This window comes from Pan paniscus, chromosome 16 (assembly GCF_029289425.2).
Source record: "Pan paniscus chromosome 16, NHGRI_mPanPan1-v2.0_pri, whole genome shotgun sequence".
Lineage (NCBI taxonomy): Eukaryota > Metazoa > Chordata > Mammalia > Primates > Hominidae > Pan > Pan paniscus.
In genome coordinates, this window is record NC_073265.2 from 72728058 (window position 1) to 72754781 (window position 26724).

The following is a 26724-nucleotide window of genomic DNA, read 5'->3' on the forward strand; positions in this document are numbered from 1 at the left end:
GAAGGGCTGAAATATCTTTATTTTTTTAAAGCTCCATAAGTGAGTCAGATGTACAGCTAGGAATGCTGTAAGCAATGAGAAGCTATAGACAGATTTGAAGTAAGGAAGTGACATAATCAGATGTGCATTTTCAAAGGGAATTCTACTTTAAATGGATGGGAGGAGAGACTTGTAGTAGTCCAGGCAAGAGATGATGTCTTTTAATGACTGCATAATAGTTCATCAAGTTAAGTTTTTATAATTCTGTTATGCATTATTTATGTTTCTAGGGATGTATATGTATTCACTGTTACTCAAAAGAATCACATCTTTTTGTATTCTTTTTTTTTTTTTTTTTTTTGGTTACTCTAATTTTTCACTAGGACAGATTCCCTGGAGTAATTCTGTTGAGTCAAAGGAAATGAGTAGTTTTGGCTCCTGCTTATAAATTATTATAATGGTTGTAATCCATTCCTAGAGTTGACTTCCATGTGGTGGGCCAAATAGGAAATTTAGAATCATTTTGTAAAGTTCTAAAAAACTATCTGAGTTTTGATTGATTTTATTTTGAAATTAGCAGTAAATTATCAGAACAATGCTCACATTGTATTTATGATAACCACTCACTCAGTAACTAAATTTATCTTTCATAGATTGATGAACTCCCAGAGGGCGCTGTGAAGCCTCCAGCAAACAAGTATCCTATCTTCTTTTTTGGCACCCATGAAACGTAAGTTAGCAAAAATAGTTTCAACAGCTCTAACTTGACTCTGCTACGCTACATGGTTACGGATGATCTCTGACATCTTACATCTTATTAAAATCATTATAATCAGTTATATAAAATTGCCAAAGTTAATAATGTATTTTTGTTAATGTAAATAGTTTTCATGATAGAAGTCTTTATGACTAAAAGCGTATCTTTGCTTTTGAATGTCATTTGTGTTTCTGCTTAAATGTTGGTCATCACCCACAAGTCTCCTCTAGGACACTTTTAAGTCCTAGAGTGGTTTCTGTACCACTCCCAGTAATTTCTTCTATTGCTCTTATATATTTCCCTTCCAGAGAAGTTTTTTCCATTCATATTTCACAGAACAAAGTTATGTTCTCTCTGGCTCTTTCACCTTGTTGGGCCCTCAAGGAAATATACCACCTTTTTTAGGTTTTCTAACTGTATTTGTTGGTGTACTGACTACACTGATGTAATAAAGGAACCTAAAAATACAATGTCTCAAATAATATAGAAGTTTATTTCTTTCTTTTGAAATAATTCAGAGGTAGGCAGGTAGATTGGGGTGGGTAGACTACTTTGCCCTAGGGACCGGAGCTGCTTCTGTTTCTTGTCCTGTCATTAACCACTAAAACAAAACTGGCTCAGCAGCACATGTGCATCTTGCAGGCAGTGGGAAGGAGGAAAGAGAAGAGGTGAAGAACAAGTAGTTCCTTGTAAGGAAATGACAGGAAGTTACATACAGTAGATCTTCACTTAAGTTGATAGGTTCCTGGAAACTGCAACTTTAAAGGAAACATCAGACAGCAGGCTGTCAACTAACTTCTTTTTGTTCAGTGTTGTCACAGTTTCCAAAAACCTATCGACATTAAGTGTGGACTTACTGTACATCATTTACACTTGCATTCATTCCAGTGACAAGAACTTGGTGATGTGGCCACATCTAGCTACAAGGGAAGCTGAGAAACAGTCTCTAGCTGGGCAACTCTGTATCCTGCTTTAAAAATTGGAAGGAATATTCAGTATAGGAAAAAAGAAGAGCATGAATACTGTGGAATAGTTGGCAATCTTTGACACACTGGGAACGGATATGGTTATTTACAACAAAAAACAAATGGAACAAATTGGAAATGTGGAGAAAAGCTAAAAACTGTCACAAAATTTTTAAGTCTTCAAATTCAGGGTCATCACTTATGTTCATTTGAACGTTAGTAGAGCCTAGCATGAACTTTCTTAGCTTGTTGTCTCTGCCACCCAACATCTTCCTCATTCTTGTCTTGAAAGAGAGTTAGGAGAAGCCTCTCAAGACAGACTTTTTTTCATGAGAGAAATAATTGTAATTTCTCTCAGGAAGTTTTATTTACTTTTGTATTATTTTTATGTAATAGACATTATGGACTATGCAACCGATCATGTTTTCCTCCTTAAGAGAGGTTGCTAGAAAGCTTAGAAATAAGTTTTACCTATAATAAATGTATAGGGCTTTATGATGCATATTTTTGCATTTTCCTTATTCCCGCCCCCATTTTATTTTTGTACCATTGGTTTGATTTTTTTAGAACCCATCTCCAAGTGATCTGGTTGTACAGTAGTCTGTATGTGATTTTTTTGCTGGTTTGATCATCCAGAGGCAGATTTAAAAATACCTGGGGGAGAATTAACTTCAAAAAACCTGTCATAACATTGATTCTACTGAACTTAGTTACTAAGTATTGGGTGTCCCTGAACCTGAGATTATACTTGCCCTGGCAAGTATGAATGTTCACCCTCTCTGAAGGCAGAAATTATGTCAGTGTTTCTTACTCTACTTACACAGTGCTTAACACAGTGCCTGGCCCATGGTAGGTGTTTAAAAAATAGCTATCAATTAAATTAAAATTAGTTAAATGATGCAGGAGAGGTATGTGAAAAGTGAGGTGAGCTTAACAAGAAGGCTACGTTTGGTTCAGCTAAAGGAGTACCCTAGGCACGACCAGAATTTTCCTCAGAACATGACTTTGAATCTGTTCTAATTCTGAGGTAGGTGACTGGAGCCTCAAGTTCTTCTGCTTCTAACATAAACCCAGTAGTTTTAGTCTAGACAATTTTCAAGGAACCCTTAACATGGAAAAATATATCATCCTCAGTTCATTTAGCTTTGAAAAAATGTATTTTCTTTTCTACGCTTAAAAAATTTTAAAACATATAGCAATTAACCAATTGAGAGGGGATTTGATTTACACAATTATCTATAATCCAGAAAAAAACAGGGTTGTTTATCAAAAAATTACAACTTGTTTTAGAACAGTTCATTCAGGCTCCCTCTTGCTGGCAGTAGCTAACATGGCCAGTTGTCAGTTAAAGTCATTCCTGCGGAATGCTAGTAAAAATGTATCATTTATTCATAAAAGAATGCTTCCTGTAACAGGAAGACGTCCATCTCATACATCCAAAAGTGGGACAAGATAAAAATAAAGAGGGCAAAAATTGTTAACTCTTTCATCAAAAAATAATGACCATTAGCCCTGACTCTTGTGGCATTATTACAGTATAGGCAGCTGAGTGCAGTGGTTCATGCCTGTAATACCAGCACTTTGGGAGGCCAAGGCTGGAGGATCACTTTAGCTCAGGAGTTCGGGACTAGCCTGGGCAATATAGTGAGATCCCGTCTCTACAAAAAAATAACATTAGCCAGGCGTGGTGGCTGTAGTCCTAGCTACTCAGGAGGCTGAGGTGGGAGGATCACTTGAGCCTGGAAGCCAAAGCTACAGTGAGAGACCCTTTCTCCCCTGCCCAAAAAAATAAGTATAGGCAAGCCCTGATTAGCATCAAGTAGCTGATGTGAATACCAGGCAGCTTAGCCCACAGTTATTTCTTAAGCATAGAGTCAAAGACTGGGGAAGGTCAAAAGCTAGAGTCTAATAATTCACGACAAATTCTTCTAAAAGTGAAGTTGCCATACACAAAGTCCATTTATTGTGTTCAGTTTATCAAGCAAGACTTTGACTTTTTTTTATTAAGATGTCCAGTAATGTAATAAATTATTTCTGGGTTTAATGAGGTAGAATCATGCTGACTGAGCAATTAAAGGTGAACAATAAGGAAAAGGTTGGTGCTTCTTAAAAGTTTGGTGCTTCTTAAACCGCTCTGGGGTCAGAAAGCTTACCCAGGAGTTTTAATGAACTTGAAGTTTTTGATCAGCTGCACAATGCGAGGGATCAACCCTGAGACCCAGGCAGAAAATGGAATTTACAGAGATCAATAGTAAACTGTTAACCTCTTGTCTGAAAGCTTTCAGTATCTTCTCTTTACTGATAATTTCCAAATTTACATCTCCAGCTTACACATTTCCCCTCTACTCCAGAGTCCTCTCTCCAGCTACGTGACATCTCCACTTGGATGTCTAAACTGGATTTTAAATGTAGCATTCAAAACTGAGTTTTTTGCCCCCAAATATTGTTCCCCCCCAAAATATTTCCATTTCGGTAAATACCAACTCCTTCTTATTTCTCAGTCTAAAACCTTGGAGATGGCCAGGTGTGGTGGCTCATGGCTGTAATCTCAGCACTTTGGGAGGCTGAGGTGGGCGGATCACAAGGTCAGGAGATCAAAACCATCCTGGCCAACATGGTGAAACCCCGTCTCTACCAAAAATACAAAAATTAACTGGGTATGGTGGCGTGTGCCTATAATCCCAGGTCCTCAGGAGGCTGAGGCAGAAGAATCGCTTGAACCAGGGAGTCGGAAGTTGCAGTGAGCCGAGATCGTGCCACTGCACTCCAGCCTGGCGACAAAGTGAGACTCCGTCTCAAAAAAAAAACAAAACCTTAGAGATATCCTCAACTCCTCTACCCTTTCTCACATATGCCATATGCAGCCCATCAACAAATCTTGATGCTCTTTCTTGAGAATGAATTCAGGATCTGACCACTTCTTACCAACAGTACTGCTTACACCCTGGTTCAAGTCACCATCATTACTTCAGAAGCCTTCTAATTAGTCTCCCTGCTTCTACTGTAGTAACTAAGTCTTCAGTCTGTTTTCAGTACAGCAGCCAAAGTTATCCTATTAAGACATAAATTGCCACTTCTCAGAACCTTTAATGGCTTCCCATCTCACTCAAAGCCTTTATAGTGGCCTTCAAGGCCCTAAATAATCTGTGCCCCCACTCTGTTAACCTGTCTTACACCGGTCGTCCTTCACTCATTTCACTCTAGCCACACTGACCTCTTCTGTTTCTCAAACTTATGAGGCACTCTTCCTCTCCCACCTGAGGGACCTTGTACTTGCTCTTCTTCAACTTGTTCTTTTCTTCTCCAGGTAACTGCATGAGTTGTTCCTTCACTTTCTTTGTTCTTTACTTAGCTATTCCCTTTGCCTTCCTTGATCTGTATATCTATAATTATAAAATCCATCTCCTATTCTTCCCATCCTTCTCTGCTTTATTTTTTTTAGCACACATACTATATATTTTATCTTTTTATTGTCCAAACCCCCACCCCTGCCACTAGAACATGTGCTCCAAGAAAACAGAGATGTTTGTCTCTTTGTTCCCTGTAGCTCCTCTGGAATAGTGCCTGGCACATTGTATTAACAAACGTTCAATCAATGTTTGTTGAATGAAGGAATGTGTGAATCTCAGTTTGAGAAGTTAGCTCTAGGGGTGTCAGCCAGAACTGTGGCCTAATGCTAAAGACTCTGATTTGAATGCTCACATCTATTAGCCAGGCTCAGAATTTGTTCTAACTTCTTTTTTTTTCTTGGTTGTGATTAATTTAGGATGTGGTTTAAATTGGATAAAAGTCTATCTGCTTTGTCACTTCTAATTTTTTTCTTAGTGCCTCATTAAACACTAAAATGATTTTTTAATTTATAGAAATAATAGGCTGGGCACGGTGGCTTATGCCTGTAATCCCAACACTTTGGGAGGCCGAGGCAGGTGGATCACCTGAAGTCAGGAGTTCGAGACCAGCCTGACCAATGTGGCGAAACCCCGTCTCTACTAAAAATACAAAATTAGTCAGATGTGATGGAGCATGCCTGTAATCCCCTACTTGGAAGGCTGAGGCAGGAGAATCCCTTGAACCCGGGAGATGGAGGTTGCAGTAAACCGAGATCATACCATTGCACTCCAGCCTGGGCAACAAGAGCAAAACTCTATCTGAAAAAAAAAGAAAGAAATAATAGTGAATAAATATACTAACGTGGTACAGTAGTGCCCCCTTTATCTGTAGGGGATACATTCCAAGACCTCCAGTGGATGCCTAAAACCGTGGATAGTATGAAGCCTATATATACTATGATTTTTCCATCTGATAACAGAGATAGCTATTAAGTAACTAGTGGGAAGGTAGTGCAAATATGATGGATATGCTGGACAAAGGGATGATTCATGTCCCAGGCAGGATGGAGTGGGTGTGAGATTTTATCGCCTACTCAGAGGGGTGTAATATTTAAAACCTATGAATTGTTCATTTTCCACTGGACCACAGTTGACCATGGGTAACTAAAACCACAGCAGGCAAAACCACAGTTAAGTGGGGAATTACTATATAGAGAGTTAAAATCTTTTTTTATTCTAGCATTTATATTTTTACTGTGAATTTCACAAAACCCTTACCTGTGGTAAGATTAACATAGATAAATCTTAGTTTAAGATGATGATTTAAGTGGCCAAAGTAGACATATTTAATTCTACTTATGTAACTAAAAATCAGTTTTTAAATGAAGATATTGATAATTTAAAAGTAAAATCAAAGTAGCGCAATCCAGGTGGCTGGCTTGTATGCTCAGCTATCCATTTTTTCTGCCTTGAAGTATGTGTCTGAAACACCTCGTAATATGTGCCTAACTTGAAGGGTTTATATGTACTTTAGATTTGTTTGCTATAGTATGCTGTGACATCTTCACTGATACTGATATTTAAAATATCTTACCTTTGAAGGTCAGTGTGTCAATTCTATTTCTAATATGTCTCTGCAGTGCATTTCTAGGTCCCAAAGACCTTTTTCCATATAAGGAGTACAAAGACAAGTTTGGAAAGTCAAACAAACGGAAAGGATTTAACGAAGGATTGTGGGAAATAGAAAATAACCCAGGAGTAAAGTTTACTGGCTACCAGGTAATGGTTTACTTCCTTGTCACTTGCTATATCTCATTTCTTTGGTTTTAACGCTTTTTCAAATCTTTCTTATACGTCCTTTCTACTAATAGTTACCTTGAAGTCACAATTCTTTTTGACTCCAGTAGCATTTTGGATTAAATGTACTTCTTAATCAGAAGGGTTCAAATCAAGTGTCCATTGGAAAATTCAGTTTGACAGCCCTTTGTTTTTGAAAATCTTCCGAGTAAGTGGAACCCTTTCAAATGAAAACAGAGTAGTTCTTTTCAGTGTTTGTTCTTTGCTATTTTTTCAAAAATGTAATCAGCTAATATTTTATTATTTCTTAGGCAATTCAGCAACAGAGCTCTTCAGAAACTGAGGGAGAAGGTGGAAATACTGCAGATGCAAGCAGTGAGGAAGAAGGTGATAGAGTAGAAGAAGATGGAAAAGGCAAAAGAAAGAATGAAAAAGCAGGCTCAAAACGGAAAAAGTCATATACTTCAAAGGTTACTAAGAAACTTCTCATTGTTATTAATGTTATATGCATATCCATTAAACATTTTTAGATTATTTTCCATGTGTTTATTGGGTACATAGAAATATACTAAATTCTATGGAGCCTCTGCCTTTAGGGACAAAATACAGCAGAGGGAAGTCAGATAACCTTAGATATTAGAGCAATCTGACTGTTGACTCTTTAGGGCTGATTTGGCCCTGAAAATACCACCTTTTTAGTTGGAGGAGGACTGACTGTTCTTTAGTTAAGGATATATGAGTAGCTTTGCCTCCTACAGTAACCTCCAGACGAGCTCTAAAGAATTGAGAAATGTAGGAGACACAATATAATTCAAGACTATGTCTATGTACTATATGTGTAAATGCATCACATGTAACTTAACTATGGGGTTCTAAGAAATGCATCATGGCTGGGCACGGTGGCTCACACCTTAATCTCAGCAGTTTGGGAGGCTGAGGCAGGCGGATCACAAGGTCAGGAGATTGAGACCATCATGACTAACACGGTGAAACCCCATCTCTACTAACAATATAAAAGCAAAATTAGCTGGGCATGGTGGCGGGCGCCTGTAGTCCCAGCTACTCATGAGGCTGAGGTGGGAGAATGGCATGAACCCAGGAGGCGGAGCTTACAGTGAGCCAAAATCGTGCCACTGCACTCCAGCCTGGGTGACAGAGCGAGACTCCATCTCAAAAAAAAAAAGAAATGCATCATTAGGCAATTTTGTCATTGTACAAACAACATAGAGTATACTTACACAAATGTAGGTGGTACAGCCTACCACACATCAAGGCTTCGTATATGTGGTCTGTCACTGACCAAACATTACTATGTGACATGACTGTAAAAAGATATATTTTTACTTGTCATTCTGCTTCAAAGAATGTGCTTTGGCTGTTTATTTATTCAGTTCTTTTATTTCCTGATCACCTAGTCTATTCCAGACACCAGACTAGGTATACAGCGGTGAGCAACTCCATTCCTGCCTTCACATAAATTATAGTACAACAGAGAGTGGGGGTAGCACACAGTAATCACGTAAATAATAAATTGTGAAAGGGTGTGAAGGAATTGAATGGGAGCAGGGGGACCTAAAATAGGTCCCCTGTTTTAGATAGGGTGGCCAGGGCTTTCTGAAAACGTGTAGTTTATACTGAGACCTCAAAGAAGAGAGTAGGAGGAGAAGCCATATATGGCAGAGGGAAAGGAATGTAGCATCAAAACTCTGAGGCAGGGAAGAGTTTAGCATGTTTTTCCTGTATTGAAAGAAGGTGTGGCTGGAGAATCATGACCAAGGGGGAAAGGCTGGCAAAGGCCTAATTATGCAGACTTGTAGGCCATAATGAGAAATTTGGATTTTATTCCGAATCTAACAATACTTGAAGATTTTAAACAGAGGAATGACATGATCCTAGATTTACAAATTGAAAGTCTAGGTTTTTTCATATGGTAATTCAGAAATACAATGGAAAGAACTCTGAGATTGTGAAAATTATTCACCTTTTAGAAACTGAAAGCAAGATAAATGGATCCTTGAAGACCAAAGATTGGTACAGGTTTCACTATAATTGGTCTGTCACATGATTGAATACCTGGATAAATTACTTCTATTTAAATTCTGGTGTTTAGTGACTGAATACACTTAGGAAACTCTAAAAACAAGTACCTAGAGTTTATTAGATTATCAGCATTTATTTTGGCAGTATATAAAATCTTACCCAACTGGCATACAGGCAGAATTGTGTGAATGCAGCATTGTTTCCTGTGTACCTAATGAAAAACATGTGATTGCCTTGGATGGGGATAAAGTTTGCAAATGACGACAAAGTAATTAGAATTTTTCTTGTCAGACTTTATCTTCCATTGTAATTACTTTTTTAAGCTGAATTTCGTTTAGCATTTTGGACTTCATATAAACACCTACTTGAATTGATTTTACTTAATTTGTGATTGCCTGCTGAGCTTCCACCTAATGTGTTGTGCAACCCTAAATTATCTAAGCTACCTAATGTTGCCTAGGCATTTAATAGTGTGGATATGTGGCTTTTAAATGCCATTATTTTATTGCTTGTTACAAAGACCAAAAGTAATGGGGCTCCACCTGGGTGGACTTAAAATTTAAAGCAGAGAAAGGGTAAAGACACACTTAGCTTACTAATGTTTATCTATTTTAAATTAAGGGATCATTTCCTTTGCTTTCCTTGAAGATTACAACTTCATGATCATTTAATAGCCTTTTGGCTGGGCACAATGGCTCATACCTGTAATCCCAACACTTTGAGTGGCTGAGACAAGTGGATCTCTTGAGCCCAGGAGTTTGAGACCAGCCTGGGCAACATAGTGAGACCTCATCTCCACAAATAATAAAATTAGCCAGGAGTGATTGCTCACACCTGTAGTCCAGCTACTTGGGAGGCTGAGGTGGAAGGATTGCATGAGCCCAGGAGTCCAGGCGAGTACTGAGCCATGATCATGCCATGGCCCTCCAGCCTGGGAAACAGAGTGAGACCCTGTCTCAAAAGGGGGAAAAAAAAAGAATAGCTTTTTATTTTTAATATCAATGAAATAACCTAGCATAATGGTTCTCAAACTGTTACATGTTTTAGAATTACATGGAAGACTTATAAAGACAAGCTTACATTGTTTGACAAGCTTGCCACATTGAATAGTTATACTGTATTTACTAGGAGAACAAAAAGTTTTTCACTTTTACTATCATTCTTGATCTTAACTGGAAACACTCCACATTTGTATCATTAAATCCCTGTTTTCCCTTCTTGTAAAAAGTAAAAATCACCACATTTTAACATGACATTTTAGGTTTGGTTGGTAGTTTCAGTTAAGTAAAATAGAAACATTGTTGAAGCCCATCCCCAGAATTTCTATTTCAGAAGGTCTAGGGTGGGGTCTAGGAATCAAATTTCCAGGTGAGGCTTATCCTGCTGATCTGGGAACCACATTTAGAGAACCGCTCGCCTAGCATAACTTCATTGTTCTCTTTTGCTTCCCAAATGCTTTTTAAAAAACAAATACGGTGATTTTTCCTTTTTTTTTTTTTCTTTGTCTTGAGACAGGGTCTTGCTCTGTCACCCAGGCTGGTGTGCAGTGGTGCAATCTCAGCTCACTGCAACCTCTGCCCCCTGGGCTCAAGCTACCCTCCCACCTCAGCCTCCCCAGTAGCTGGGACCACGGGCGTACATCACCACACGCTGCTTTTTTGCTTTTTTATTTTTGCTTTTTTTTTTTTTTCCAGTAGAGACCGGATTTTATCATGTTGCCCAGGCTGGTCTCAAACTCCTGAGCTCAAACAGTCTGCCCGCCTCAACCTCCCAGAGTGCTGGGATTACAGGTGTGAGCCACTGTGCCCGGCCAGTTTTTATGTCTATTTCTTAAGAGTTGAATAGTCTTCCTTTGCATGGAAAATTAGTGGCTCACAAACTTTTTTTTACTACATTCCAGTTGGGTAGAGGAAAAGGCCCCACACCTGTCTCCTCTACCTCACCTAATTTCAGTTTTCTAAGGAAAACGCTCAGTAATCATAATGAAAAGTCATGCTATAGTAGATTTGAGGGAGATTATATGTCTTCTCTCTTTAGCAGTAAGGCTATGGATTATTCATATTTGAGTCATAGCAGATACTGGAAAATCATAGGTCAAAAATATTTTGCATACAAATTATTTACTATTTACAATAGGACTAATGAGAGCCTCACAATAAACTAAACTGATGTTGATAAACCACCAGTAATTTTAGTTTAAAAAAACAAAGATAGCAAAAATCAAACACATAACCAATTTAGGACCACACTGATAAAACTGAGTCCTTCTCCAAAATTACAGGAGTTTCAGTAATCTGAAAAACTTTTCAAGATTACCAAATAGAGCTTGGCAACCAGATTTCTTCATAGAATACTAAATGTTGTGACTCATTAATAAAACACTAGTAATGCCCTAATTCTATTCTGTATATCCCAAATACATGCCAAATTGTAATACTTATAAACTAATTTATAAGGTTACTCATAAAGATCCTTTATGAGCATTAGAAATTTTAGGGAGTTGTTCATTATTATAAGAACTGCCAGGGGCCAGGCATGGTGGCTCACGCCTGTAATCCCAGCACTTTGGGAGGCCGAGGCGGGCAGATCATGAGGTCAGGAGATCGAGACCATCCTGGCTAACGAGACCATCCTGGCTAACACAGTGAAACCCCATCTCTACTAAAAATACAAAAAAGTTAGCCGGGCGTGGTGGCAGGTACCTGTAGTCCCAGCTACTTGGGAGGCTAAGGCAGGAGAATGGCATGGTGTGAACCCAGGAGGCGGAGCTTGCAGTGAGCCGAGATAGCCCCACGGCACTCCAGCCTGGGCAACAGAGCGAGACTCCGTCTTAAAAAAAAAAAAAAAAAAAAAGAACTGCGTATTGAGGACTGTTATTTGAAAATCACTATATAAAGCAGTTGCTACATTTTAATAATTATACTATAAAGAGAAAGTGTTTCACTTTTACTATTGTCATTCTTGATCGTCACTTGAAATACTCCACATTTGTATTATTAAATCCCTGTTTCCCTTCATGTAAAAAGTAAAAATCACATTTTAAACTGACATTTTGGGCTTGGCTGGTAGTTTCAGTTAAGTAAAATAGAAACAGTTTAATTATATATTCTGCCACACAGCTAGAGGATGTTTTCTCTTTTTTTGTTTTTTTTTTTTTTTTCGAGACAGAGTCTAACTCTGTCACCCAGGCTTGAGTGTCACTGCAACCTCCACCTCCCAGGTTCAAGTGATTCTCCTGCCTCAGCCTCCCAAGTAGCTGGGATTACAGGCCTCTCGTCACCACACCCAGCTAATTTTGTATTTTTAGTAGAGACAGGGTTTCACCATGTTGGCCAGGATGGTCTCAAACCCCTGACCTTAGATGATCTGTCCACCACAGCCTCCCAAAGTGCTGAGATTAAAGGCGTGAGCCACTGCGCCCAGCCCCAGGTAATTTTTGTAGTTTTAGTAGAGACAGGGTTTTGCCATGTTGGCCAAGCTGATCTCAAACTCCTGACCTTACTTAGGTGATCCACCCGCCTCAGCCTCCCAAAGTGCTGGGATTACAGGCGTGAGCCACCATGCCTGGCCTATGTTTTCTCTTTTAAAGTTGCATTTTTAAAAACTGATTATCTGAAGAAGCTTCAGTTTGCTCATTCGTTTCTGGAAGACCAGAAGTAACTTGGCAAAATCAGTTTTGCCTTACCTCTTACTTGCAACGTGCTTGAAGACTCTTAAAATGTCTCAAAGAGGAAGTGTAGAAAAACACTATATTTTACTTTCTTAAGGCGCACAATTGGGGCCAGCTTTCTATAATTTTAATGCAATGCTGCCAAGCAACTCTTGAGGCAAACTAATTGTATTTTCATCTTCCTCTAGAGTTCATCTTGTTTTCAAATGCAAGATGACAAGGAAAAAGGACTGGTTCACCAGTATGGCCTTGAGTTCTTAAATAATGCTCCACAATTGAAAAGATTAGTTTATATCAAACAGTTTTATCAAGATGATTCTGGGTATCCCATTAGCCAAACAGCTTCAAGAGGTGTTCCAGCATGAATATCTATATATTCTCTTGGATAGTTCACCTCACTTCTTTCAATTTCCACTACTATAAAATGATGGGGAGGACAAGATGACCTTTAGGGTACCTTCCAGTTCTGTAGCCTTCTTAAGGTGGTGTCCATCCAGCTGTATTTATTCATTGACAGTGTTCTAGGTACATTAATCTTCATTTTGTGCTTTTAATATCACATTGCTGGAAATAACTAAGAGGTCACCTAGCCCACTTCTGCTTCCTTTCCAGCTAAACTGAGGTCCAATGAGGTGAAATGATTTGTCCAATGTCACCTAGCTCAGCCTTGGCATACTACATGTTGTGTCAGTATATCCTCTATCAACCACTAAAACTAGATAGATACAAGTCAGCTATTTCTGCATCTCTTACTTGTACATTTGGATTTCTGCTTTTGACTATAATATTTAACTTGTCTAAACATTTAGAAATCCTCTAAACAGTCCCGGAAATCTCCAGGAGATGAAGATGACAAAGACTGCAAAGAAGAGGAAAACAAAAGCAGCTCTGAGGGTGGAGATGCGGGCAACGACACAAGAAACACAACTTCAGACTTGCAGAAAACCAGTGAAGGGGTAAGGATGTGCTTATAATTTCTCTTACCTTCTATTAGAAGACATTTTGCTTCAGATTCAGCATCCATATGTCAGCATTAGTAAACATTGTGTTGATAAATGGAGAAGTATTCTCAGCCTATTATATGCATCCACTCAGCCCTTTAATATAATCAAATTCTTAGAGTCTGAACAAAAGAGCCAAGTGAGAATTATACCTGCCTGTCAATTTGGATCTCTATGAACAGGTACATTTTTCTTTATACTAACTTTAGAGTCTTTTTAAAGTACAATGTGAAATACTGAAATTATGAAATGCCACCTCAAAATTCAACAGTTGTATTTCTTTTATCACAAAATCAATGGCATGTTCAAAATAGAGTATTACATACTGCTGCTTCTTTCCCAGAAGCAGTGTGTAATTCAATGTACCCATGAGGACTTTAAATATGCAAGCAATGTTTGAATATTGATATTTAAAGTACCCCTAGGGACAAATTTGTCTACGATGACTCTTCATAACTTTTGTTAACCTTTGTTAACTTCAAAGCACAGGTAAGTCCACCTTTGTAAAAAACTTGGTGAAGGCAAATTTTGCCCCCATGCATTTTCCATGAGTCTTTCCTCTATGAAGACTAGTTAGACAATGTCAAATCATTTAAAAATAATGACCTAAGAAATTTATCTGGTTTCAGCCGAGTTCTTGCCTGTTCATGTCAGTCCTGTTTACCTCTCAACTCTTTTCTTCCTTCCTCCCAGTTATCTATAATTACTCCCAAAGTATTATGATTCTGCCTATTCCTCTCACCCAGCTCAGCCCTACTCTGTCCTCTGCTTATCTTCATCCTCTTGACTTTTCTTTAATAAGTAGTCCTCTATCATTACTTTTGCCAGCAGCCTTCCCAGGGACATATACCTGCTAACAGTCACTGAGAACTTGAACACCTGGCTCACTTGATTTTCTTTCTATTCCACCTGCTACCTTTATGTCAGGTCGCTTCAATATGCAAATAGCAACAACTCCAACAATTTATCTTCCCTTTACTACCAAACTTATTTCTACATGCACTTCTCATGACAAAGGAAGAGTTGTCCTACCCCCTTAATACTCAGAATGTGGTCAGTGAACCAGGAGCATCAACATTAGGTAGGAGCTTGTTAGAAATGCAGAATCTCAGACCTGCCCGAAACTCCAGATTCTGAATCGGAATCTGCATTTTAACTCAACCCCAAGTAATTCATATGCACATGAAAGTCTGAGAAGCACTAATTTACATCTTTCTATTGTCATGGTTCAGAATATTATCTCCTCCTGTTTTCTCCAAAGCACACCCAGTCATTTGTCCCCTTCTTCTATACCACACCTTCTTTTCCACTGGCTCCTTCCCCTCTGCCTATAAACAGCCTAAGGTCTCCCTTAATCTTGATGATACCTCCCTTCAACCTTATATTTTACCCTTTTCACTTTTCCCTTCATCTCTAACTTCGTAAAAAGAATGATCTTTTCTCCCAGTCTCCATTTCCTCTCCTCCTCCTGATGACTTAACCCATTGCACTCTTATTTCTTCTTTGACCACTTCATTGAAATTGCTCTTGTAAAGGTTCCTAGTGATCCTCTCCTTGCCCGATCCAACGTCTCATTTAGTCTTCGTTTTCACCTCTGCAAAATTTAATACTATCAGACATTTCTCCTCCTGACTTTTCCTCCAGGTTACCAATCTGTTCCGCTTCCTCTCCCTGTTCCTTCTTAGTCTCTTTCTAGAGCTCCTTTCTTCAGTCTGACTTGGCACACTTCTACTCTGAAAACATCTTGTGTTCATCTTATCCATTCATATGATTTCAACTTTACTGATTACGTTTTCATTCTATATATCCTATGCATTGTAGATTCATTGTTCTAACCACTAATAAAACCATTTCTTCTTGAAAGCACCTTAGAACATAATAGCTGCTACAGCTAGCACTAGTATCCTGTGTGCCACATATTGTGCGTGCTCTGCATTCATTATCTCATTTAATCCTCATACAAACTTCAGGAGGTAGGTGCAGGTATTGCTTTTGCTTTTTAGTTGGGGAAACTGAGACTGAAAGAATTGGCCTAGGATCACACAGCTAGTAAGAGCTCAAGTGGGAAGCAAGAGCCTATTTTTAATGATATATTTGTTATATACAAAATAATATATATAAATATAAGGTTATAAAGCTATAAAGTGACCCTACCACCGAACCTAAAAACTAGAACATCACAATTAACTTGTATCTATTTACGTATTCTTTCCAGTCCCTCTTCCTACCCAGAGATGAGCACTAATGTTGTATTATTTCCTTTTCTTTTTGAAATGTTTGCCCATGCCTAACATATAGGTGTATAAACAGTATATTGTTTAGTATTACTTATTTTTAGCTTTTTAAAAACTTAAGACATTCACTCAGCACTGTTTTCCCAAGATTCCTTCATGTGGTTATGTGTAGCAGTAGTCTATTTTAACTACTGTATAATATTCAGTTTTATGGGTATACCACAACTTATTTATCCAGTCTCCTATTGATGGGCAGTTGGGTTGTTTCCAGCTTTTTGCAATTATTATTATTATTTTTTTTTTTTTCGAGACGGAGTCTCGCTCTGTCACCCAGGCTGGAGTACAGTGGTGCGATCTCGGCTCACTGCAAGCTCTGCATCCCAGGTTCACACCATTCTCCTGCCTCAGCCTCCCAAGTAGCTGGGACTACAGGCACCCACCACCACGCCTGGCTAATTTTTTTGTATTTTTAGTAGAGACGGGGTTTCACCGTGTTAGCCAGGGTGGTCTCGATGTCCTGACCTCGTGATCTGCCTGCCTCGGCCTCCCAAAGTGCTGGGATTACAGGTGTGAGCCACTGTGCCTGGCCAGCTTTTTGCAATTATTATGAACTGTGTGGCTGTGAGCATTCTCATGCCTGTCTCCTAGTATACGTGTACAAGAGTTTATTTAGGATATGTAACTAGAACTGAAAATACTGAGCCGTGAGTTGATGGATTTTAACTTTACAAGATAATGCCAAATTATTTTCCTTAGTAGTTGGACATTCTCACCAGAGGTGTGGAAGAGTTCCCTGTGATTAACTTGGCATAGTCAGGCTTTTTAATTCTTGCCAATATAGTGAGTATAAAATGGTCATTATAGTGTTAATTTATAATTCTCTGATTAATGATAAGGTTGAGCTGCCTTTCATGTTTATTGACCACCCATGTTTTCTCTTCTGTACAGCGTGTGTTTTGGGTTTTGCCCATTTTCTTATTGGATTTCATTTCTTACTGATTTGTAGGACTTCTCTATATACTCTAGATCCTAACTAACATGGATCATCACATTTCTTGCAGATATCCTCTCCAAGTTTATGGCTTGTCTATTCAATTTCTTTCTGATATTTTTAGCAATCAGACTTTTTAAATTTTATTGTATTGTAGTCAGCTTTATCAGACTTTCCTTTTATGGCTAGCATTTTTCTGTCTTGTTTAAGCATAACCATTTGAACCAGCACCATTTATTGCATAGTCCTTCCTTTTTTCTCTGATCCGCAGTGCATCTGTCGTATATTCATAGGTCTCTCTCTGGGTTCTCTATTCTGTTCTGTTGGTCAATACCACACTCTCTTAATTATAGTAGCTTTATAATGAGTCCTGATATCATGTAGGGCTAATTGAATAGTTTTAGTTTTCAAATATTTAATAGTCATGGTCTGGGATAGAAGTTCAAGGAAGGTCTTTTTTTTTCTTGATGAGAGAATTTACATATGCTAGTAAGAATGATCCAAGTCAGAAATGATCACAAAATGATAATGTAAGAAAGAATTGCTGAAGCAGTGTCCTTTAGAAAGCAAGAAGGTAGGGCCAGGTGCGGTGGCTCACACCTGTAGTCCCAGCACTTTGGGAGGCCGAGGCAGATGGATCACGAGGTCAAGAGATCGAGACCATCCTGGCCAACATGGTGAAAATACACCATACTAAAAATACAAAAATTGGCTGAGTGTGGTGGTGCGCGCCTGTAGTCCCAACTACTCGGGAGGCTGAGGCACTAAAGTCACTTGAACCCGGGAGGTGGAGGTTGCAGTGAGCTGAGATTACATCACTGCACTCCAGCCTGGTGACAGAGCGAGATTCTGTCTCAAAAAAAAAAAGAAAGAAGGTATAAGATCTGGTGCACATCTGGAGGGGCTACCTTGGTTCATCCATTAAATTGGAAGGAAAGGCAGAGTATTTGGGCACGGATACAGGTAAGTAGATACTTGGGGTGAGAGCTTGTAGAAATTCTTACCTGATTGCTTCTATTTTCTTAAGGAACAAGGTTAGCATTTGAGACTGAGAATAGGAAAAAATGTTGGAAGATTCAAGAGAGAGAAAAAGGTACAAAATAGTCATTTAGAAGAATAAGAGAATGAATGAACTTGGGAAATGAAGTTGAATTGCCAGGTAATACTAAAGGCTTGCTTGAGACCAGTGGTCTTGAATTTGAAGTGAGAGGGGTCACAATGGTTGTGTGTTTTTCTCCAGGCATATTCAATTATTCAGTCACAGAGAGGACAGATAATTGAATTTAACTAGAATTAAGGTTTTCGCAGAGAGTAGGGTAAAGAAGATTAGAGGCCAGGGAATCAAGGATGTGTACAAGGATTATAACAATGGACCATGGAATCCAACATATGTTAAGAGGAAAGATGTAAATGAGAAAGGGAGAGAGTCAACAGAGTTTGAGTATGAGCTGGAAATATAAATGGTGATAGAAGAGTGAGGTATTTGAATAGAATCATGGAAAGGTTGCAGTAGTTGCCGATGACAGTGCAGGTGCTACTAGTATTTCCAGTGGGACACTTAATTCTTCATTGTACGAGCACTGTCTACATCACAAGACATTTAGTACCCATGGTCCTGTGCGTTAAATGCCAGTAGAACCCCAGAGTTCTTAGTAATAACCTAAAATGCCTACATAATTTTGCTTTCAAAACAGTGGCTTAAGACAGTATTTACAGTTACTCCCAGTGGTTGTGAATCACTTGTTTTAAGAAAGAACCATGGACTTTGGGAGGCTGAGGTGGGCCGATCACCTGAGGTCAGGAGTTTGAGAGCAGCCTGGCCAATATGGTGAAACCTGTCTCTACTAAAAATGCAAAAATTAGCTGGGCATGGTGGTGCACACCTGTAGTCACAGGTACTCGGGAGGCTGAGGCATGAAAATCGCTTGAACCCGGGAGGCAGAGGTTGCAGTGAGCCAAGATCGAGCCACTGCATTCCAACCTGGGCGGCAGAGTGAGACTCTATCTCAAAAAAAAAAAAAAAAAAAAGAGGAAGAAGAAAGGGAGAGAGAGAGAAAAAAAAGAGAAAGAACAAACCATGGGAGCGAGTGACTGAGGTAGGGTCTTAGAAGACAAGATCTTTGGCAGAGAGGACACCAAGGAACTGAGATACCAGAATGTTAGAAAGATAATCTATGTAGATATTGAAATCACAGGAATTACGATGAATGACAGAGGGCCAGAAGTGAAATCTTTAAAGAGTAAGGAGAATAATCCAGGGAGTCTGTAGATGATTGCAGGAAGGAGGGGAGTAGCTTACACTGAGATTCAAAACTGGGAGGCTTTTATTTTCAGGGAGTGTAGGGCACAGGGGAGAGAATGAATAGCTTATAAATAGTAGGGAGGAGCAAGAAGGACACCTTCTCCACCTCCAGGGCAAGTGGTAGTACAAGAGCTGTGGGAGAGAACAGAGCTACCATTTGAGAGGGTTACAGGGAAAGAGGCAGCACTGCCCTTAGAAGAAAACAGGTTTTAGTTAGAACAAGTTGTTGAGTGGAATTTCTTGGAAATTCAAATTGAGAATATAGGAGTTTTGCTAATGGCTAACTGTGGTTTTCAGGGGGCCCAGTAGAAGAGATTAAAGAATGGGGTTGGGGGTTCTGTTAAGAAATGAGGCCGTAAAAGGACCTGTGCAAAGCTGACTGGGGATATGAGTTCAGGAAGTGATGGGTGCTCTGGAGCCCATCTTGTAGTATCCAGAGTAAGCTAGGATAAAGGGCATAATGATAAAAAGCCTGATGGTCTCAAAGCAGATGATGGGTTGATGTTATGCATATTGTTAAGGGAAAGAAAGAAGAGATTTTTACGAGGGTCCCTTTTTGCTCCCAGAGGCTTTCTGAGTACTTCCTCCCTTCTGCCACTAGCAGAAGGAGACAGAAAGGAGCAGGCGCCCTTATCTAGAATGCTTGGAGTTCCTTCGATTCATATGGATAGAAGGTGAAAGTTACTCATCTGTGGCCAGGAGGACACCATGCACTGATTGGCTTACACCTGCTGTATTAGTTATCTATTGCCATGTAACTGAAACCTAGTGACTTAAAGCAGCATTTATTATCTCATCTTTTCAAGACTCATCAAGAGTCCATTCAGGTGCAACTTGCTAAATCCTCTGTCTCTGGGTCTCTTGCAAAAGGAACTGAGTTACCAAAATGCAGTCCAGGTGTCAGCAGGAACTCAGATCATCTTAAGGCTCAACTGGGGATGGATCCTCTTCTAAGATCACTCAAATTGTTCCTGGCAGGATTCAGCTCCTCACGGTTGTTGGACTGGAGGCCTCAGTTCCTCATGAGTTGTTTCCCAGAGGCCTCCTCTGATGCCTTGCCCCATGGATCTCACCATGAGGCAGCTCACAGCATGGAAGCTGGCTTCATCAGAGTAAGCAGTAAAGTGTCAGTAAGAGAGAGTGCTGGCAAACAGAAGTCAGTCTTTTGTAACCTAATCTCAGAAGTGACATCCCATCACTTTTGCTTCATTCTGTTTATTACAAGCAAGTCACTAGGTCCAGCCCACACTAAAGGGGCGGTGATTACACAAGAATGTGATGTAGAGATACCGGAGGCAGGAATCATTGGAGACTATATCAGAAGGCTACCTATCCCTAAACCAACTACTGATACAAGAGGATTAGAACTGGCTCACACCATTCAGGTTCTCCACACCCCTGGAGCTGGATTCAGGTCGCTAAATCACAAGGTTACCACACAGCTATGGCATCCGCCTGTAGTCCCAACTACTTGGGGGGCTGAGGCGGGAGAATTGCTTGAGCCCAGGAGGGCTGCAGTGAAAGATACTAGTGGTGGGCAGCCTTGTCTGGTGCTAACGATTGCCTGGCAGTCAGTGGAGGGGAAGGTCTGAGAATCGTGCCGTATCGGTAAGTTGGGACTTAAAATTTGTAATTATTCCAATATATTTACTAGAGATTATTTGGAAAACAGACCCTCAAATGACAATAAAGTCTTATATCATTAAAAACAAACAAACAAACAAAACACAAGGCTACCACACAAATGGAGGGAGGGACAGAGGATAAACATTGGAATGATAGCTACAATGTTTACTGTAACGATTTACCATGTGGCCATGCCTTTATTCTTCTGACCCTGAACCCGTTCTTTCTACAATATAGTGGCTGCTGCCTTATATCTCCCCAGTGCCCCACAAGATTAAGTCTGCGTTCCTTGTTCCGTCATACAATGCCTTTCACAGCTGACCCCAGTTTATCTTTGCAGTCTTACCTCTCACCGTTTACTCTCATTTATTCTTGGTCTCAGGACCTCTTTAATACCATTAAAAGTTTGTTTGTTTGAGATGGAGTTTCGCTCTGTCGCCCAGGCTGGAGTGCAGTGGCACGATCTTGGCTCACTGCAACCTCCGCCTCCTGGGTTCAAGCGATCCTCCTGCCTCAGCCTCCTGAGTAGCTGGGATTGCAGGCACGTGCCACCACGCCTGGCCAATTTTGTGTTTTTCGTAGTTAGGATTTCACCACGTTGGCCAGGCTGGTCTCGAACTCCAGACCTCAAGTGATTCGCCTGCCTCAGCCTCCCAAAGTGCTTGGATTACAGGCGTGAGTCACTGCACCTGGCCCCCTTTAAGGGGCCTGTAATCTCAACACTTTGGGAGGCCAAGGTGGGTGGGTCACCTGAGGTCAGGAGTTCAACACCAGCCTGGCCAACATGGTGAAACCCCATCTCTACAAAAAATACAAAATTAGCTGGGCGTGGTGGCATGTGCCCGTAATCCCAGCTACTCAGGAAGCTGAGGCAGAATTGATTAAACCTGGGAGGCGGAGATTGCAGTGAGCTGAGATTGTGCCACTGTACTCCAGCCTGGGTGACAGAGCAAGACTCTGTCTCAAAAAAAAAAGTTATTGAGGGCCCCAAAGAGTTTTGTTTATATATGTGATCGTTAATGATATTTATTTAATTAGAAATAAAAACAAATTTTAAAAATACTTAATTCATTTAATATAATAAATCCATTACTTAAATAGCATTTTTATGAAAATAACATTTCACAGAAAAGTTTGCAGAATGACATTTTTACATTTTTGCAAATCTTTTTAATGTCTGATTTGATAGAAGACAACTAGATCCTCATATCTATTTCTGCATTCTCTTTATTGTAATATGTAATTGTGGTTGAAGGTATATGAAGAAAATCTGGTATTATACAGATATTTAATTGAAAAATGGTGATATGAGTATCTTAACTGTCTTGCTTTTTTTTTAAACTTCAGGGAGTACATGTGCAGATTTATTATTAAAGGTTAACTCATGTCACAGGTGTTTGTTGTTACCCTGGGTTCTAAGCCTAGTATCCAATAGTTACTTTTTCTGATCCTCTCCCTCCTCTCCTTTACCCTCCAGTAGGCCCTAGTGTCCATTGTTCCCCTCTTTGTGTCCATGAGTTCTCATTATTTAGCTTCCACTTATAAGCAAGAACACGTGGTATCTGGTTTTCTGTTCCTGTGTTAGTTTGTTAAGGATAATGGCCTCTAGCTCTATGCATGTTCCCACAAAAGACATGCTCTCACTCTTTTTAATGGCTGCATAGTATTCCATGGTATATATGTACCACATTTTCTTTATCCAATCTGTCATTGATGGGCATTTAGGTTGATTCCATTTCTTTACTATTGTATATAGCGAGTGCTGCAGTGAACATTCTCATGCATGTGTCTTTATGGTAGAATGATTTATATTACTTTGGGTATATAAGCAGTAATGGGATTGCTGGGTTGAATGGTAGTTCTATTTTTAGCTCTTTGAGGAATTGCCCTACTGATTTCCACAATGGTTGAACTAATTTACACTCCCACCAACAGCATATAAGCATTCCCTTTTCTCTGCAACCTTGCCAGCATCTGTTATTTTTTGACTTTTTAGTAATAGCCATTGAGTTGTGTGAAATGGTATGTCACTGCAGTTTTGATTTGCATTTCTCTAATGATCAGCGATACTGAGCTTTTCTTCATATGCCTGTTTGTCTAGCGCTTTGAATAGCTTTCCCCCAGTTAGAAAATATAGGTTTTCTGAATTACTTGGGTCTTCCAAATATTCACTCATTTCAGTACAAAATGTTTTTAATCACATTTTTAATATCACTACCTATCTCATCAGAAAAGTCTTTAAGTATTGGGGCCAAGTTTGGTGGCTCACACCTGTAACCCCAGCACTTTGATAGGCTGAGGCAGGAGGATAGCTTGAGGCCAGGAGTTCAAGGCTGCAGTGAGCTGTGATCACACCGCTACACTTAGCATGGGCACAAGAGCAAGACCCTGTCTCTAAAAAAAAAGTCTTTAAATATTGGAAAACTGTCAGTCATGGAGGATTTGAAATTCTAGTTTTCACTGAACACTCATATTTTATCATTGGCAAAAAACAGTTGTTTTTCTGCAAGTAATAAGTTACTTATTTGTTATAACGTGCCAAATTGCCGAGTCTGCATAGCCATATTGAATATTATCATTCCTTCATATCAAAATGGTACTCCTTGAAAAGATCCTTACGGCTTCTGTTGTTTCATAGCTTCTGCTTACAGTGTTCTGGGTATCCTTCAGTTTTGCTGCCACCCTATAGCCTCTCAGTGTGCCTCACATTTAGATACCTCCAGAGAGAATCCGATTGGATTCTCCAGCCATTATCTAATATAGGGGTGCATGGCAACCAGTGCATAAGGAACCACTTGTGGCTACTTACTCAGAGGAGACTTCAGATCTAGGAGACAGTCAGAGTACCATGTCCAGAATATATACCATGATGAATTAGCAAGATGCAGTTTTCAATACATAGATGCAAAGTGATTATGGTATGAGAATTTTTTAATCTCAGATTTTGTAATTTGCTTTTACAAAGCACCCATTTGACAGCACCTTGTTTAAAGACCACAAAAAGCATGTCCTTAAAACTATAGTCACATTCTTGGTGCTCCCTTCACTTTGTTTGGGGTATTAATACTACTATGAGGCTGCCATGGGACCACCTGTTCCAAAAATATTCTTTGATGTGGATTGAGTAGTTTTTACTGTGATTATTCTACCAAGATAAACATAGAATTTATTGCCTTTCACAGTAATAATAAGAAAACATTGTTAAAGAAGGTTTCGGCCAGGCACGGTGGCTCACGCCTGTAATCCCAGCACTTTGGGAGGCCGCCGAGCCAGGCAGATCACAAGGTCAGGAGTTTGAGACCAGCCTGACCAACGTGGTGAAATCCCATCTCTACTAAAAATACAAAGATTAGCCGGGCATGGTGGCACACACCTGTAATCCCAGCTACTCAGGAGGCTGAGGCAGGAGAATCACTTGAACCAGGGAGGTGGAGGTTGCAGTGAGCTCACATCACGCCATTGTACTCCAGCCTAGGTGACAGAGCGAGACTCTGTCTCAAAAAAAAAAAAGTTTCTTTGGTTGACTAACAATTTTTCATTGTTCTAATGGGTGTCTTCCTCCTTCACAAGGGAGGAAGATCCTCCAAAGTATCTGTGAGTATAATCTTATAACTGGTGTTTTTGTTAAGAAATAATTAGGAGTCACCAGGCACTCCATTTTTTAAGTTCACAAATTTCAAACTTTTTTTTTTAAAGATTTACTTCCTCATTTTAATAGGGACAGAAGGATAAAAAGTATATTTCTGCCATCTTAGGGGGATGGAAGTTTTGGTAACTCTCTCCTTTGAAGGTCCTGGAATCGTTTATTATAATATATACCATTTAGTATACATGTTGGGCTGTCTGAATGAGAACATACCCATCAGTGTGCACATGTGCTTACAAACATGTTCATTCATTTAGTGAAATTAAGAGTGGAAGCAGGCTGTTTTTAGAAAAAATATTTGAGGGCTGAGTTCCCTCTTTCATTCATCCCATGAGGGTATTACTAGGGGGTTTAATATATTTGGGTTAATGATGAGGGGGAAAAAATAGCATCCTTTTGGGGAAATAGAACCAGACACAATTTAAAGTGGGACCCAAATAGAAACATAATTCTTTTATGAAACAAATGTTTTATTTTCTGTTTGTCACACGGATGCCATCTAAATTTTAAAAGAAATCTAGGCTTCCTCTTATCCTTTATGTTTTTTTTAAAAGCAAGAAGTCAGAGACTTTGTACATCGTGATTAACTTCTACATTTGTTTGAGCTATGTGTCACAAGTAATTAAGTTATAAATATTCTGAAGATTAATTGGTGCACACTCTAAGTGCTTTTTAAATTTTACACAGCTTACCTTTCTTTCTGAAGAATGTCCTCACAAAGATAGATTATATCAATTTCTCCACTGATGATGTATTCCAGCAATAAACATAGTCCTAGAATTGTAGAATGTGCACTGCTGCACTCTGTCCTAACAGACAGTAGACAAGGTTTATAATTTTTTTCTATGGGACACTAAAAATACCCTAGTATTTCCTTTAACTTTTTGCACTGACAGGTCTAAAGCAAAGCCACAGAAGCTGCTCTTGCTCAGTAAGTATTGTTAATGCTGCAGTGCATATTAAAATTTCAGAAAACCCAATTATGTACTATCTAGGTGTGGATAGCTCTCATTGTTAGTATCCTAAATCATCTAAAGGCTTGTTTTCTTTCTTTTTTTTTTTTTTACAGACCTAACTACCATAATGAATGCTGCATATTAAGAGAAACCACAAGAAGGTTATATGTTTGGTTGTCTAATATTCTTGGATTTGATATGAACCAACACATAGTCCTTGTTGTCATTGACAGAACCCCAGTTTGTATGTACATTATTCATATTCCTCTCTGTTGTGTTTCGGGGGGAAAAGACATTTTAGCCTTTTTTAAAAGTTACTGATTTAATTTCATGTTATTTGGTTGCATGAAGTTGCCCTTAACCACTAAGGATTATCAAGATTTTTGCGCAGACTTATACATGTCTAGGATCCTTTTATCAAGGCAGTTATGATCATCGTTTTCCTGCCTTGACCCCACCATCATCAAACACTCAGTTAAATATAAATTAACATTTTTTAGATGACCACTCAACATAATGCTTAAGAATGGGATTTCCTCTCTGTGACAGAACCCAGGAATTAATTCCTAAATACATAACGTTGGTATATTGAAGACGAAATTAAAATTGTCCTTCAGTTTTGAGGCCACGTGTAAAGTTTAACCATATTGTAAAATATCTATTCCGTATTAGAAATAGCTAGTTGACAGCTTATACTTCTCAAAATTCATATTGTTATGTACACAAACTAAGTTTCTATATGTGAAGTTAGTGAGTCTTTTTGTGTTACTCCAAAATAAAGGCAATGATTTATTTTTTTCCCAGTGCCAATACAATTTTGAGCTAAGCACTCAAGGTGGATACTTTACATTTTAAAGCTGGAATCAGCAACAGCCCTATGGGAAACCAGACAAAGCATTGACTTTTAAATGTAGACTTTTAAAATAAACTGTTTTCTTTTGGAACTACAATTAGAATAGTTAATATTCATCCTTAAACCATTATTATGTGTACATTATTGTTGCTATTGTGATAATAGAGAATTTTATTTATTTTTATGCCAGCTTATATTGTGAGAACACATTTAGTCAGTTTGGGTTTTATCAATCCTGTTAATGCTTGTCCTTGGAACATCTTTCGCGTATTCAAGGTTTGTAGTTGAAAAGTTTACTGTAAAAAAATCAAAAACAAAAAAATGTATTGTTTTTACAGAATAAATTTATTGGAATGTGTACTGGGAGTAAGATTTGAGGTTGTAAGCAAACTAAGTTAGTGTAATTTGGCTTCATATATGTAACGTGAGGTATTAATGTAATTCATATATTAAAGCAAAAATTGTTCACAGCAAGCTGACAATAGAATCAAGTGCAGGTGAGGGTTTTTCTTTTTCTTTCTTTCTTTTTTTTTTAAACACTCTCTGGGTTTTAGATTATTTGAAAACACTGTAGGGGA

The 26724-nt window shown here is 39.0% G+C and overlaps 1 protein-coding gene across 2 annotated transcripts in view; it reads left to right on the forward strand.

Moving 5' to 3' along the window:
- The window catches only part of HDGFL3 (HDGF like 3), a 94088-nt gene that overhangs the window by 43023 nt on the left and 24341 nt on the right, over positions 1-26724 (forward strand). The window contains exons 2-6 of one of the 2 annotated variants that reach the window (XM_034939303.4): positions 633-709; positions 6671-6809; positions 7139-7297; positions 13347-13493; positions 25407-26504. In XM_034939303.4, the coding sequence (XP_034795194.1) occupies positions 633-709; positions 6671-6809; positions 7139-7297; positions 13347-13493; positions 25407-25412 (528 nt within the window). In that variant the 3' untranslated portion in view covers positions 25413-26504. Of the gene's footprint in view, positions 1-632; positions 710-6670; positions 6810-7138; positions 7298-13346; positions 13494-25406; positions 26505-26724 lie in introns of those variants that run through there. The other variant, XM_034939302.3, reaches the window with a different exon arrangement.